The sequence below is a fragment of the Tursiops truncatus genome, chromosome X (genome assembly GCF_011762595.2).
Source record: "Tursiops truncatus isolate mTurTru1 chromosome X, mTurTru1.mat.Y, whole genome shotgun sequence".
NCBI lineage: Eukaryota > Metazoa > Chordata > Mammalia > Artiodactyla > Delphinidae > Tursiops > Tursiops truncatus.
This window is the reverse complement of record NC_047055.1, coordinates 3,204,026-3,220,242: the sequence shown is the minus strand read 5'-3', so window position 1 is coordinate 3,220,242 and position 16,217 is coordinate 3,204,026. Positions and strand designations below refer to the sequence as shown.

The 16,217-nt window shown below is 40.0% G+C and overlaps 1 protein-coding gene across 1 annotated transcript in view; it reads left to right on the top strand.

Annotated features, from left to right (window-relative positions):
* PASD1 (PAS domain containing repressor 1) overlaps positions 1-16,217 on the top strand; it is a 122,926-nt gene that overhangs the window by 69,527 nt on the left and 37,182 nt on the right. The window contains exons 8-11 of the mRNA XM_073798866.1: positions 457-556; positions 935-1,048; positions 2,991-3,118; positions 5,461-5,543. Of these exons, the coding sequence (XP_073654967.1) occupies positions 457-556; positions 935-1,048; positions 2,991-3,118; positions 5,461-5,543 (425 nt within the window). The remainder of the gene's footprint in view (positions 1-456; positions 557-934; positions 1,049-2,990; positions 3,119-5,460; positions 5,544-16,217) is intronic.

Below are 16,217 nucleotides of genomic sequence, written 5' to 3'. Positions count from 1 at the left end.
GCATGAGTGCACTGGAAAGGTAGGTGGTGATGGTCATAGAACGGGGTAATGTGAATTGGGACTTTAGACTTTAGAAGTCTAACAGGTCTGACTGTAAGATGGCTGACGTGGGGCAGATGATAAGCTTTTTATTTTATTTTATTTTATTATTTATTTATTACTTTTTTTAACATCAACTTTCTGTCTGTATGGATTTGCCTATTCTGGACATTTTCTGTAAATGGAATCATATAATACATAGTCTTTTTTTTTTACATCTTTATTGGAGTATAATTGCTTTACAATGGTGTGTTAGTTTCTGCTTTATAACAAAGTGAATCAGCTATACATATACATATGTTCCCATATCTCTTCCCTCTTGCATCTCCCTCCCAGATGATAAGCTTAAGTAAGGAGACAGAGGAAGTAAATATAGTAGTACAAATAACAAAATTTATTCCCTCTTTCCTTCTTCAGGATGACATCATGGGTAAAAATTTATTAAGCCTTCTGCCTGATGAAGAGAAACATGAAGTCTACCAAAAGATTTCTGTCAAACTTCCTTTGTCAAGCTCAGGTACAGACTATTTGTTTCAAATAGTAAGTTCTTAGATTTTAAGAGACAGATAACAATCACTTAGAGGAATAATATAGACATTTCACAAATTATATTTCTAGTATTAAAAAATCTCTCCTCTATTAAATCTTGTTCTTAATCATGAACCCTGATTATTTCAGCTTTTGTATAATTGTATTAGTGTTCTATAAATTATGTTCTAGCTGATACCCCACTCTACAGATACAACATAGATAACTGTGCAAGTGGTAATGTTCATGAAAAGAAAATAATATTTTTGTAAAATCTAGTCTAAATAAGACAATAATCATATGAAAGAATCCTACAGAATATAGATAAGTACAAATGTAAGCACGTTTTGTATCTGTTTTCTTTTAGCAGAAAAACATATTGATTTTTGCTGTCATTTAAAAAGAGGAGGTGCTGAACATGATAGCAGCCCTGCTTATGAATGTGTGAAATTCATCCTGAGTGTAAAATTTATTTCTAATGGTAAGAAAAACAGTTTTTAATCTTATCTAGATGAAGTTCATGAATTATGCAGCCCTTCATTGGTAATATAAATGCCTTTCTACTGTTGGTACTCTCACACTCTCTCCTACCCCTATGATCACAGGTTTTGATGGACCACAGACATTAATTAGACTTTTAAAAAAGTAATAGCAAAATTTACAAGGTGGGGTCATATGGTAACATGGTGGACTGATCTGATAAGGATGGCTCTTTCCTTCTACAAAAACAAGGAAATTATTGTTAAAACATAATCTAAGAAGTTTATTGCATAGCCAATCTTAAAAGAAAGGGAAATCCATGGGTGCTAGAAATTAAAGGATAAAGTATGAGACCTAGTGATAAGAGGGAGCTGATTTTGTGCTGGGCCTAAGTGAGTCTTAAGTCATACATTGGCTCCATTGGCTGGGGTCTGGAGTTCTAACACTCATTCAAGGACCAACACATAAAACCTAGAGACTTAAAATGATCAGTAAAATTCTGTCCACTGGCCTAGAGGAAGAGTAAGCTTGTTATCTCTCTCAGAGTTTGAATGGAAAAAAATGTGTCATTTACAGGAAATCAAAACTCAAATCTGTGTGTCTTACATGTGGATATGGGATCTGAATTTGTAATTTTTAAGGCTTCAGGAACCACAAGCTGATAAATTAACATAAACACTGATTTGGGGCCATTAAAAGATCTAGGGCTTGAATCAAAGGTAAATAGCCCAGCAAATATGTGAAAAGATGCTCCAACTCACTAGTAAGCAAAGAATGAAAAATTCAGAGACCAATGAGTAGCACTGTACACGCATCAAAATGTAAACAATTAGGAGTGTGAATAATACCAAATATTGGTGAGGATGTGAGAAATGAAAACACTAATACGGTGTCGAGAGGAATGTAAACTCATGAAGCCATCCTGGAAAACAGAGTGAACTGAAGTCAATTATCTTGTAACTCAGCAATCCTATCGCTGGGTGGAAATATCGCAGAGGCGAAGTCTCAGAGAGATCTGTGTCTAAGGGGACATGTTCTATGTATGTCATAGTGTTGTTCATGGTAGGAGGGAGGAATGATGCACAGCCTAGGTGTGCATCATTAGGGAAATGGACAAGTAAAATCTGGGGAAATACACAATATGGAAAACTTTGTAGTAGTCAAAAGCAACGAACTGTAGATATACATAGTACAACATGGTTAGACCTTAAAACCGTATTGTTGATTGACAAACAGAATGAGATCTATAGCACAATGCCACTTTTGTAAATTGTAAAAGCATATAGTACATAGAACCAGACTACACATTTTACAAAGTTATATATTAAATGTGGTAGATGACAGTGGGTACCTGTGGGTGGGAAAGGGACAGAGAAAAGAAAAAAGTAAAAACAAGAGTGGGAATTTTATCTGTGTTCATAATATGCCATGAACTAAGAATATAATTAACTCAGTTCTTTGCCACTGAGGTCTAAAGATACAACAAATGAATGAATGGGTAAATAAATAATGAAAGTTAGCTCACACATGGTCCTCCGATATCTTTGTCACGTGCCTTTGGAAACCAAAGGTCAAATACCTTTAAAAAAACTTGACTACATGCACACACAGATTATACACACATTTTTGATACCCACATGGTCTATGTAAAGAAGGGGAGCTGAACTATTTTGGAGACTAAAATGTCCATTCACAGGGTAAGAACAGAAGACTGACGATCACCCTGAACTCATAATTATTTCTCAGTAATTACTTCATGTTTTAGTGGAGATCAGGGTGGGGAGGGTGACTGGGAAGGAAGACAGAAAAAATTGGTGGTTCGGAATTCTGAAAATTGTCAGTGGGTTGGCAAACGGCTCACTGATACGGCAGGTGCCCATCCTCTTGTGTAATCGCCCCACTTTTCTATTAGATTGTCACGTGTGTGTCTCTGTCTCCCTTAGAGCCTGTGGTGTTCTTCCGTAGCTTCTTCCCCAGCCTGTCTGGTGAGTTGTCTGCCAGAAATCTTTCTTTGGAGGATCGGTTTTGTCTGGTGGGGACCGCTTGTGTTCTCAGGATTCAAATTCTAATGGTGAGTATGTTGTGTGTGTGCTTCCCCCATTGTGGCCATGTGGGCTTCCTTTAAAGGGACATGTCCCCTTTGGTCTCTCAGCCACTGCACAGCACTGCTAAAGCACCTGATGTGTGCAGAGGGTTGTGTTAGGATACGTGAATGAGAAAAGATCAGCTCCTGTGTTTCAGAAGTTGAACATCTGAGTGGAGATCTGGACATACCCAGAAGAGATGCACACTCATTGACAAATTGTTTTGATATAATATTAAACAGGTATACAGGGGCTGGGGGTTGGGACATAGTAAGAGAAGTGACCATTTTGGCAGGTGGATAAAGAAAGGCTTCTCTCACCAGGTGAGTTTTGAGGCAGCTCTCCTGCTCGTCCAGTGCTCACTTAGTATCTTCCTAATAGAGAACTCACAGTTTCTGTCTCTAAAAAGAAAAATCAGTCCTTGGAATTCATCTGATCAATTCAGGCTAATGAATTATTCACTAAGTAACATACTTAGTAAGCACCTACTATGTGCCAGGTACTGTGCTAGGTGCTGGGGAAACAGGCAATAGACAAGTAATATTGATAAGTGTCATGGAGATGTTAAAACAGAATCTTGTGCTAATGACTGGTGTGGGTAGGGAGTTCAGCAGAGTGGTCAGGGAAGGTCTCTCTCTGATGACCTGTCTTTTGAACAGAGACCACGAATGATGATAAGGTGCCAACCCAGTGAAGACAGGAAGGCAATTCAGGTAGAGGGTTCAGCAGCTGTAAAAGTCATGAGGTAGTAACTAGCTTGGAGAGTTCCAGGAAACAAGGACCATCTAGTGAAAGGACCACCTTTTCACTAGAAAAAGGTGAAAGAGGGAAGGAGTAGTAGAAAATAAGATACAAGAGGTAGGCAGGGGCCAGATTATGTACAGCTTTGAGTGGAAAGTAGGAGGATGGCATGATCTGATTTGTTTTTAAAAGATCAGGTTGGCTCCTGGCTGGGAATGGAGTACAGGGGAACAAGAATGGAAGCAGGTGGAGCTGTGTGGGAGGTGATTGATAGGGATTGGACTAGGACTGCAGTAACACAGATAGAAGCTCACCGATTTGGGTGACATTTTGGAGGTAGAGCCCTAAGTCCTTGCCGATGCATTGGAAGTGGATGGGAGAAGACAGAGAAATGACTCAAGGATGACTCAGCTTTTAGGCCCGAGTAGCTCAGTGGATGGAAGTGCCACCGACTGACTTGAACAAGACTGGGACAGTGTGGATTGGGCAGATGAGGTGGAGGGCATGGGGACAAAATCAAAAGGTCTGTTTGAGCCATGTTAATATTGTGATGATGTTGTAACATACAACGCATTCAACTGCCTTACAAGAGAGGCCTCTGGATCCAGGTTTCACATCCTTCCTTACCTAAGTCACTTACATCTTTTAGCCTCAGTTTCTTTTTCTATAAGTGGCGATAATAGCACCTCCTTGAGGGTCGTTGTGAAGTACAAATAAGACAGCACCTCTTATCCTCTTATCAGGTAAGCACTCAGTAAATATGAGCCCTTACAGTCATGATCATTGTCATTATTATCATTATTATTGTTATCATTACGATCCAGAGAGGGCAAAAGACCTGCTTTACTTTTCCTCTCAAGTTTAAAATCTGGGCTTTAACTGACCACATTTCAGAAGCTGTGAAGGACCCCTTTACATTCAATTGTAGAATAGTGATCTATGTCATCATTTTTCCAAATTTAAGACAGTGAGAAAATTGGTCGAGAGAAAAGCAACTGAAGGAAGTTGCTGGGTCTGATGGCCCCACTCAGTATCCCTCTCCGGCAGCTCTCTGGGATTTGAGCTCTCATATCTGCCATGAGAAGGCAGATATCCCATCTAGAGGGTCACCCCCCAAATCTTCCTCCTCTGAGAAAGAAAAATCTCATTTGACACACCACCCTCACCCTAGGCCCCCTCTTAGCACAGGGATCTCTATTTGTGATCTATGCCAGTTTTTCTCTGGGTTTCTGGGATATTTGTTCTATACTAGTGGTCATTTTAGAGAACAAATCTTGTGAGAAAAGAGGGCTTTTTGGAGGAAGGTTTTGTTCACAGGGTGGCTGTGTAACAGTGGAAGGGAAGTGAACTCAAGAGTTCAACTTTGAAATGGACCTACTTTGATCCTGCATGTACTAGCTGTACTTGCTTGACCAAATCATTCTATCTCTAGAATCCTCAGTTTTCACATCTGTAAAATCAAGTGCCTTTCTCACACTGGTATACAGATGAGTTGGATTTTCAAATTTACTACATCCTACACAAATATGTCAGGTATTTTTACTCTATAAGTACATTTCAATTATCTAAAATGCCACTTTTTCTGCAGGACCTTTTCACTGTAAAGGAGTCTGGTGAAGATGTTCTGCTGGCCCCAGATTCGGAAGAGGAACATCTACCTGTGGACCACAGGTGAGAGGCTAATGTTGCCATGAGTAATGGAGACCTGCGGCACAGTTTCATCAAACAAAACTGAAACAAGACAAATCACTATGAATATTTTTCCACCAAAATGAAAATTAAAAAAACCAACAACTGAATCCAGATGAGCAATCTACTAGTTTGAATTTCCTTTTCCAGCTAGTATAATTCATATTTTTCTAACTGAATATAAATTCAAGTGATTGGCTTTCTATAAAAGAAATAAAGCAATAAATAGAGCAACCTTAATTGATGCAGACATTTAATTACTTTCAAATTAAGACAATACGTTTACAAACAGACTTGATTGCTTCCTTTTCTTGAAACACTTTAAATGGTAGAAGAACAAATAAGCATTGTGGTAACTGCTATTAATTATGCAGGTGTCCCTCTTTTTTGTGAATCTAATCTATTCTTTAACATTTGTTTGTTAACAAATTTTCACAGAACAAAGTGAGTAATTCCATTATTTTGAGTGGGAAAAACAAAAATGCATTCCTAACCCACAGGAAAATGCCAACTTGCTAGGTATCACTAAAACCCCTTAATACAACTATTTAATAATCTACCAAGAATTTCTACAGAATAGAAATTACTTGTAGTACTATCTAGTCATTGCATATTTGATAAACTCATTAGTAGGTATTTTGTATGTAGTAAGCCATAATAGTAGACACTGCTCAGTGTAGAATATTGAGAATGGATTACATTTTCCTTCTGTATTACAGTGTACATGGATATGTAAATAAATAACAAAACAGTACATTAAAGATGAGCACTAGATGCCAGTAATACTTAGCAAAATAAAATAAACTAGATGATGTTTTGAGAGGCTTCTTCTGATTGAAGGCGCGTTTGTGTGAGGTCTGGTGGGAGGAGGAAGCTAGAGGCTGTGCTGTCTGTTACTCGTTGGTGGGGGGATGAGGTAAGGAAGAAAGAGCTGGTGAAGAAATGAGTTAAACAGGAAATGTCTGAGGTTCATCTGTGTTTGGATCTGAGGAACAGGGGAGAATCTTCCCTTCCTGGCAGGAGAGCTCAGAGGTGTTTGGCTAAGAACCGTTGTCTGAAGCTACACACAGAGCCATGGGATGCAAAACAGAGCTTGAGGTGGCAGTCTGTTTGCATTCCCTTTGCTGGGTGCTCTACAGCTCTTGCTAACACGAGACCGAGTTTGTAATTGTGTGTTGAGTGTCACATGTCTGCTCGTGCCACCATCACACTCACTTGCCCCAGCGAGATGTTTTATACAGAATCTCAATTTCTTGTAAATATTCACCATTGTATTTGTGGTTCATAGGAGTTAGGGACATGTGCACCACCAAGCTTAAGACTAATAGCCATTCAGCTCTCTTAATGTGCTTTATCATTCCCAATGGTTCTTGTAGTGTGTGCGCTTCTTTGGGCCTCTTAGGCTTACCCATTTCCCTTATTAGTTCCTCTACTTTATTAGAAGACCTTTTACTGAATAAGGTGAGAGAGAGACATCTATAAAACATAACGTGTTTAAGCAGCGTGAACTCTAGGCACTATTCTGTGAGAATACCTGAGGTACAATAGCAGCCTACCATATCCTTTTCACCCAGGAGTACATGACTTAAACATATTCTTGCATGCAACCTAAAACAGATTTGTTTAGTAGGTTTGTGTAGTGAATTTTGTGTAAATTAGCAGGTAATTATGGCAAATCTTCAGAGAGTGAGAGTTCAGAGACAGAGGAGACCTACATTTTATTTTTAAGTAGAACTTAATTGGATGAAAAATATTCTGATGCAGAAAAGAGCCAGTTACTACATCTGTGCCACTTGGTCTTCACACAATACAAGAAAAGTGTTTTCTTAAGGCTTAAAATCATATCCTTTCTAATATAGTAAGAAATTATCATTATTGGGTGAATGCACTACAGTTTTATATATTTTAGTACTTTCATAAAATAGTCCTAGTTTCTTCAAATATTAGGCAATGGATTGTTTATCATGTAGACAGTAACATGGAAAAATGACACTTAGGAAACAACTGATGGATTTGATGAAGAAAATTCTGTTTAATTCCAGCTCCCTTCTCTTCCCTCTTATATCCCTCTGCTCTCCTCAACACCATGGCCGCTGTCTGAGGTCTATAAAGGAGGGCCCGTCAGCCTCATCCCTGTCTAGCACAGACCTTGACATTGAGCAGGCAGAAATGAACATCTGCTCAGGGACTGATTGATTGATCCTATCAAAATGGTAATCCATTCCATGCCATGAGACCTCGCAAACATAGTGCAGTATTGTTATAGCTCAGTGCAAACCAGTATTGCATTATTGTTTTTCATAGACTTACTCTTTGTCTTCAGGATATTTTCAGATAACAAGAAGAAGAGATTGTGGCATGTTGGACATTAGTTTGTAGGCACCCTGAGCAGTCATTGATAACCTGGCTCCCATTTTACAGTCTGAGGGATGGTTAAAAAAGTAATCAGGCACAAAGGTCATAGGGACCTAGAGCTCCCCAGATGCTTCTGGAAATTTCCTTGGTAATTCTCAATGTTCTTTGAAAGGGAAGAAGCATCCTGCTAAGAGGCTTGAAAGCTTTGTCTGTGCCTATGAAAGAAACACAAAGAGGGGAAGTTAAAATGTTTAAAAGAAAGGGTCTGTTTCCATGTAGGATGTCCTGTCCTTGCATGTTTCAGATTTGAGGCTAAAGAACCTTTCATTTCAGGAGAGGGACTCAGCAGCTGGATTTTCCATTAGAGCTACAGATGCACTGGAGTAGCAGGTCTTGCTTGAACATAGAAAGAAGTAAGGAACACTTCAGAGTTGGTGACGGGCAGGCACAGAATTGAATACTATGGAGTCCTTTCCCATCTTCCTACTGCTAGAGTTAGAGGAAGCAGCGAGCTACTCTTAGTTTGTATGTGTAAGTGAGGCCCAGAGTTCTGTCATAGCATCATCTTAATAGAAATGCATCCTGTACTTTATTCTTCATGATGCGATTTCATGTTTATTGACTTACTCTCCACAAATCAACAACATAGATTTTAGACCCATTGTAAAGATGAGAAAGTGCAGTCGCAGAGGATGTATGATTTTCCCAAAGTTATGCAGTTGGTTAAGCAGTAGAGCTGGAATTGGGACCCAGATTATCCTGGGCTCGTTTCTCTTAGGACATCAGTTTCAGGAGCTGTGGCTGGTATGGGATTCCAAGGAGAAAACTCAAGAAGTCTTTGGGAAGTACTTGATTGGGGATGTTACTGTGAGAAAACTTTTTTTTCTTTAATTTCATCTTAAATGTAGGGAGAGAGAAGAATTAGTAGGAAAGGCGATCACACTGATTAGCCCTAACACTTTTTACAAAGATAGTATCTTTTCACCCAAAGGTAGAGCAGACAATACTGGAAAATCAAATGGCAGGTATTTCCGACAGTTCTAGTAGCTCTTACCTTTGTTTGCAGTCTTTAGAAACTGCTACAGAGTTGGTCCCCCGGGGGGTAGTCTCCACCTATCAGCAACTGCACTGCAAAGAATGTTCCTGGCTAATTCCCCTTTCAGCTTGTTTCAGAGAAGAGTTATCTGTACAAAAGTGTGAGGAGAATTTTGCAAAGATGCACAGTGGTCCTCATTAGTAAGGTTTTGTTGTACGGATCCTTGGTACTATTCTGTACTGACTTCATCCCGTATGTCTGCGTCATCTCGACCAGGGGGAGGGCTCTGTATCTCATTGTATCACACGCCATTTGGTTTGGTTTTTCTAGCACTAGATATTTAGCTTGCCCAGTCTCATCACTCCAGCCCAATGAAACTTATTCATACAGCAAATATTTAGCACCTACTATGTGGGAGTTTCTGTTCTAGGCTCTGAGGATACAGCAGTGAACAAAAATCCTTATCTTCCTGGGAAGCTTATATTCTAGTGGAGGAGAAAGAAAATCAATCAATAGACCAAAATAGGTTAGATGGTGAGGAGGACCGAAGGAAAATATTAAACATTGAAGAGAGATAGGGAAGGTTGTAGGGGAAATTAAATTGTATTAGGTTTTGCCATATGCAATTGACTTTTTTTTTGTTTAAGAGATGGTATGACATTGGCAATTTCCAATGGTCAACATAATAGATAGGGTGGCCAGCTAAGGCCTCGACAAGAAGGTGACTTTTTAGTTAACACCTGAAAGGAGTGGAGGAGCAAGCCTTGTGGATTTGGGAGGAAATATTCCAGACAGAAGGAATAGCAGATGCAAAGTCCCTGAGGCAGGAGCACATTGGGTATGTTTGAAAAGCCAGTGTGTCTGGAGCAGGCTCAGCAGTGGACGACTAGTAGGAGAGGGGGGCAGAGAGGATTGGAGGATTAGAACCCACAGAACTTGGAGAGGACTCCAGCCAAGCCGGTGAGAGCTGCTTTCCGGGAGGAACTGGGAGCACACCAGCTCGCCCCTGCACTGGTGGAGCAGCCCGGAGACAGCCTTGTTAGTCATCCACCATTAACCAAAACATGGGGTTGGGATTTTTAAAGCTACAATATTTGTTTTTGTTTTTTTCTTAGCTTGGCCAGTTACAGGCTGTGTGATCTTAGAGAAGCCTCATTAAGTCTAATGAGATCTATCTGTTTTGATAAGTAAATGAAAACCATATGCTTTGTAAAATACTATACAACGTCAAGTTATTATCAGTTAGGAAGTACTTCCAAATTATAGAATAGTTACAGTTCTTGTTTGAATAGTTAAAATTTAAAACTGTACTCAATCCTGGGAATTCCCTGGTGCTCCAGTGGTTAGGACTCCATGTTTTCACTGCCAAGGGCCCGGGTTCAATCCCTGGGCGGGGAACTAAGATCCCATAAGCCGTGTGGCCAAAAAAGCAAACAAACAAAAAACCAAAAAAACTACTTAATCCTTACTGAGCTATAAAGACATTATTAAGTGCAAAGGGCTACCTGTAAACCCGGCTTACGGACATGATTTGAAGTCTATGTTTGGTGATTTCTTCAATACTCTTACTACTTTTCTGTTAATTTAAGGTTGTTCTCCTTTTCTGTTTCAAGCCAGCATCTTTAAACCTCCATCCTTATGAGACGGTTCTGTATTTATTAACACCCAAATTGTTCCATGAAAAGTGTCTATGCCTCCTCTCTGGGTGGAGGAGGTGTGACCCAGTCTAAAGGTGATGGAATTCTCAGCTTGGAGGCCGCATGCAGTCAGATGATTCTGGGCCCTCACACCCACCTGGGAGGCAGGCTAACAGATAAGGAAAGGAGTTGGGGCTTTCCAGCAGCCTGGTGTCAAAGGAAATAGCCCCTAAGCTATTTAACTTGTCCTATTGTTATGTTCAGGGTCTGGTCCTTAAGAAGGGCAGACATAAAACAAAAGACAGAAGAAGGGGTGCAGTCTCAGGATTCTGGGTTTTAGATTTCATCGTGTTTCTCTGACCTCTAGCCAACTGGTATCCCATCTTCAACTACATAAATTATTTTGATCATCTAAAAGCATAAAATCATTAGACAGTCTTATTAGATTTATGATTGATAAGAGCAGTTTCAATGTTAATATTTTTACTTATTTATTCATTTATTTATTTATTTTTGGCTGCGTTGGGTCTTCGTTGCTGCGCGTGGGCTTTCTGTAGTTGCGGCGAGCGGGGACTACTCTTCGTTGCGGTGCGCGGGCTTCTCATTGCGGTGGCTTCTCTTGTTGCAGAGCACAGGCTCTAGGCACGCGGGCTCAGTAGTTGTGGCTCATGGGCTCTAGAGCGCAGGCTCAGTAGTTGTGGCACACGGGTCCAGCCGCTCTGCGGCATGTGGGATCTTCCCAGACCAGGGCATGAACCCGTGTCCCCTGCATCGGCAGGCGGATTATTAACCACTGTGCCACCAGGTAAGTCCCTCAATCTTAGTATTTTTTGAAAAGCTCAAAGTAAGTTTTGTGCTCCAAACTCATGGAAGCAACCCTGAAATCAGTGAGGGTTTAGACCCTAATGAAAAGAAGTCTAATAAATATCAAAGTTTAGAGAAACCTGGGTTGAATTATCTGAGTATTAGCCTATTTAGGAAAAGTAGTTCTGGAGAAATAGGCTGGCAGCTGCTTGTTCTACTCATACAATTAACAATGTAATATATGTTTTCCTGATGGTATGCGTTTGTCATCCTGTAATGAAGATGTCAGGCTGTGTATTAGGTACCTGAAGAAGTGAGATAGGATCCTGCTCTCTTTCAACTTAATACTTTTTGCTTTACCTTTTTTTTAAATTGAAGTATAGTTGATTTACAAGGTTGTGTTAGTTTCAGGTGTACAGCAAAGTGATTCAGTTATGCATATATAGGTATATATTCTTTTTCAGCTTCTTTTTCATTATAGGTTATTACAGTATACTGAGTAGAGTTCCCTCTGCTATACAGTAGGTCCTTGTTGGTTATATATTTTCTATACAGTAGTGTGTATATATTACTCAAACTCCTAATGCGTTACCTTTTTTTAAATCCCAGGATATTCTTTTGCTTTAGCTCCATTAAATATTTTTTTTAACTTTTTATTTGAATCTGACAGGAACTACCATATGCATCCTCCTTTACTCACAACTGTTTACATTTTGTCCCATTTGCTTTATCATTATTCTCTCCTTCTCTTCCCCCTCTGTCCCACTTCTGCCCTCCCTTTCCTGTCTCTCCCGTCTCCTCTCCTCCCCTCACCCCCTTTTCTCCCTTCTCTTCTTTCTCTCTCTCTCCTCCCCTCTGCCTGATTCATTCATTCATTATTTATTCATTTGTCTATTCAGTGGATTTTAATCTTTTGCTATTATTATTTATTTCAATGCTCTGATTGTCCTAGCATCGACCAGTGACAGCCCCTTCAGTCTGGCTCTTGTGTCATTTTGATACTTCACACCATTCTTGGAGCATTCCTTCCTTTCTGGCACTATGTGATGTTCCAGGTTCGTTTTGTACTGTCTCCACCTCAGCCATGAAATCAGCTTGTTCTCTAAGACTTAGTCGAAGGGGAATCCTGGCTTCCTTAAGGGCAGCTATTTAGAAACTCTCGGTGCTACTTGTACTCATTGTTACTGATTTGCTACTGCTTATAGGTGCTTTTTGAACTGGGAAACAAATACACACACAATACACATACTGTATACATAGGCATAAAGATCTATATCTATATTTATTTCCACATCTACCCATCTGTATGTATGTATACCTTTGTGTATGTGTCTGTATCAAATAATAACACGCCATGACTTCATACCGATACCTCCAATCCTGAGCCAACACTACAAGGCTCATTCCAGTCTTCCCGTTTCCACTTTTGCAACACTCTTCTCCACTAGTCAGAGAGGCCTGGGCTCATTATCCTCCATATATTTACTTATTTGCTCAAATCAGGAATGCACAGAGAGTAATTGTAGGGTTGCCATGTCATGTCATTGTGAAAAGCAAACCTCCTCAATTAAGTTCATATTACTTACATTTTTTAAGGTGAAATTTACACATAATGAAAGGCACAGATCTTAAGTATATTTGACAAATGCATGAACCCATGGGACCCACATTCCTATCAAGACATACAGTATTTTCAACACACTAGACAGCTGTTTTGTACCCCTTCCCTGTTATCCCCGCACTTAGAGGCAACTCCTGTTCTGATGTTTTTAACCATAGATTAAATTTTCCTTTACTAGAACGTCATAAAAATGGAACCATATAATATATAGTCTGTTGAGTCTGCCCTTTTAAACTCGGCATAATGTCCCTGAGATGCATCGTGTCACATGTATCAGTAGCTCATTCCCTTTTGTTGCTGAGGAATATTCTATTCTATGGATAGACTACAATTTGTTAGGCACTTTTCTTTCAATGAACATTTATGTCTAGTTTGTGGTTACCGTGAATAAAGCTGTAATGAACATTCTTTTACAAGTATGTTTGTGGACACATATTTTCATTTTTAAGTTATTAAACACATTTGTCCAATTATACAGTAAAATTGATCTGTTTTCTCTTGGTGTACAGTTCTATGTTTTCTAACACATGCATCGATTTGTGTAACCATGAACGTAGTCAAGATAAGGACCAGTTCCATCACACCTCCAAAAGTTCCTCGTGCTGTCCCTTTATAGTCAGTCCTATCTCACCTCACCCTTAACCCCTGTCAACCACTAATTTATTCTGCAGCCCTATAGTTTTGTCTTTTTGAGAATATCATATAGAGTCATACAGTATATAATCTTTCAAGATTGGCTTCTTTCCCTTAGCATAATTCCTTTGAGATTCGTCTGAGTTGTTGCATCAATAACTGTGTATTGTTGAGTGGCATTTTGTTGTATGGATGTCTCACAGTTTAGTCATTCACCTGTTGAGGGACATGAGAGTTGTTGATGGGTTTTGGCATTTATTAATAAAGCTGCTGTAAACATTCGTGGACGAGTTTTTGGTGTGGATGTACGTCTTTATTTCACTTTTTCAGGGTATTGAATTATGCTTTTAACTTGCATTCCAGGACTTCCCTGGCAGTCCAGTGGTTAAGACTCCACGCTTCCACTGCAGGGGGCACGGGTTTGATCCCTGGTCGGGGAATTAAGATATTGTATGCCACACGGAGTGGCCAAACAGACAAACAAAGAAACAAAAACACTAACTCGCATTCCACTAATGACTAAAGATGTTGAGTATCTTTTCATCATTTGAATGTTCAAATGTCTTGCCTATTTTCAAAATTATGTTGTTTGTTTTCTTATTATTGAGTTTTGAGAATTCTTTGCGTATTCTGGATACAAGTCTTTTGTCAGATATTTAATGTGCGAGTACTTTCTCTGGTCTGTAGCTTCTTTTTTCATTCTATTAACTGTGTTCTTTTGCACAACCAAAGTTTTTAATTTTGAAGGGGATGGATTCTGCCATGTCATGGTGCCATGTCTAAGAATTAACTGCCAAAGCGAAGGTCACATAGATTTTCTCCTTTTTTTTCTAAAAGTTTTGTAGTTTTATATTTGGGTCTATGATCCATTTTGCATTCATATTTTTATAAAGTGTGAGTTTTAGGTTGAAGTTCATATTTTTTAGCATATGGATGTCCGATTGTTCCAAAACCATTTGTTGAAATACGATCTTGTCCCTCTTCTACTCAAAAACTTTCAGTGGTTTCCCCTCGCTCTTAGAAGAAAATCCACAGTCCTTTTGTATGATCTGTAAGATATGCTGCTCTCATGCCTGTCTAGTCCTCAGATCTCATTTTGTGCCACACTCCCTCTTATCTATCCTGCTCCAGATGCACTGGCCTCTTGTCCTCTGTGAATTCTCCAAGCTCTTTTCCAATGCAGTGCCTGTGCACATGCTTAGGTCCTCAACCTGAAACACTCTTCAACTCTGCTGTCACGTGGTTGGCATGATGCTCTCCTAGGTCCATCTTGAGTTCTCTTCCCATGGCACCCTGCCCTTTTACTTCGTCATGCTTCTTGCAATTTGTAAATGTATAGTTATCTTTGGACTATTCGTTCATTGTCTGGATTCCCCATGAAACTATAAACTCCACAAGGCTGCATTCTCAGTGTCCAGCACTGTGCCTGCCCTCAAAACTTACTGCCTGGTGTGGAGATGGACAAGTAAACCAGAAACGATAATAAAGTCACCGTTCCATGGAAATGCCATCGAACCCCTTTCACTGTACCTCCATTCTTGTTTTCTGCATGGACTAAAATGTCTTTTCCCTCTGTGTTTTGTATGCTCACACCCTCCTCACCATTCAGGAACCAGTTCATTCCTCCTCTCAGAAGTCCTTCCTGCCACCCAGGTTGGAAGAGCTCTCCCCTCTCTACTTTCTACTTTCCTACTGACACTCTCCACTTTGCCTTGCAATCACAGGGACTGGCTTAGCTCTTCTTCTAGAGAATCAAAAGATCCAAGAGGGAAGTATCCAAATTACATTCAGCTTGTGTCTCCCTCAGTTCAGAGAATAGGTCATCTTCTCCAGTTAACTCACTTTCTGATTTCTAGGAGACAAGCGTGTGATAGGCTGTGTGTCCACCTGGCCACTAGAAGCTAAGGGGTCTAATTTGCAGGATGAAAAAGGAAAAGAAGGCCCAATTTAAAGTCGTATCTCATATCTACACAACCAACACTTAGGCCACCAGTGCTTTAATAAGCAGCAAAGACACATAAGTTTTTTTTCTTTAACGTATGTTGGGACTTGACTGATTTCTGTTGCTTTATTTCCACAACCGGCTCAGTACTAGTCCTATAAAAGTGACAGAAGAAACACACGGAAGGTCACCTTTGAGAAATGACTGAGAGAGTGGATTTTAAAGTAGGAAGATTGGGATGCCAAATAAAACAAGGCTGTTTGGCAAAACCTTACCATGAACATATGTCCCCAGGCCCGGCCCTCTGGAGCCACTGGCTGTATTAAAAAGAAGTTGGTCCTGCTCTGTTTTGAGATGTAGAAATGTTATGTGCGTTTCCTTCCTTTGAAGTGCTGTGTCAAGGGAGTCATCTTGACTGAACAGTGATGAACTTCAATTTTTTTTAATTAATTAATTTATTTTTGACTGTGTTGGGTCTTCGTTGCTGCACGTGGGCTTTCTCTAGTTGCGGCGAGCGGGGGCTACTCTACGGTGTGGTGCGTGGGCTTCTCACTGCGGTGGCTTCTCTTGTTGCAGAGCACAGGCTCTAGGTGTGTGAGCCTCAGTAGTTGTGGCACGTGGGCTCAGT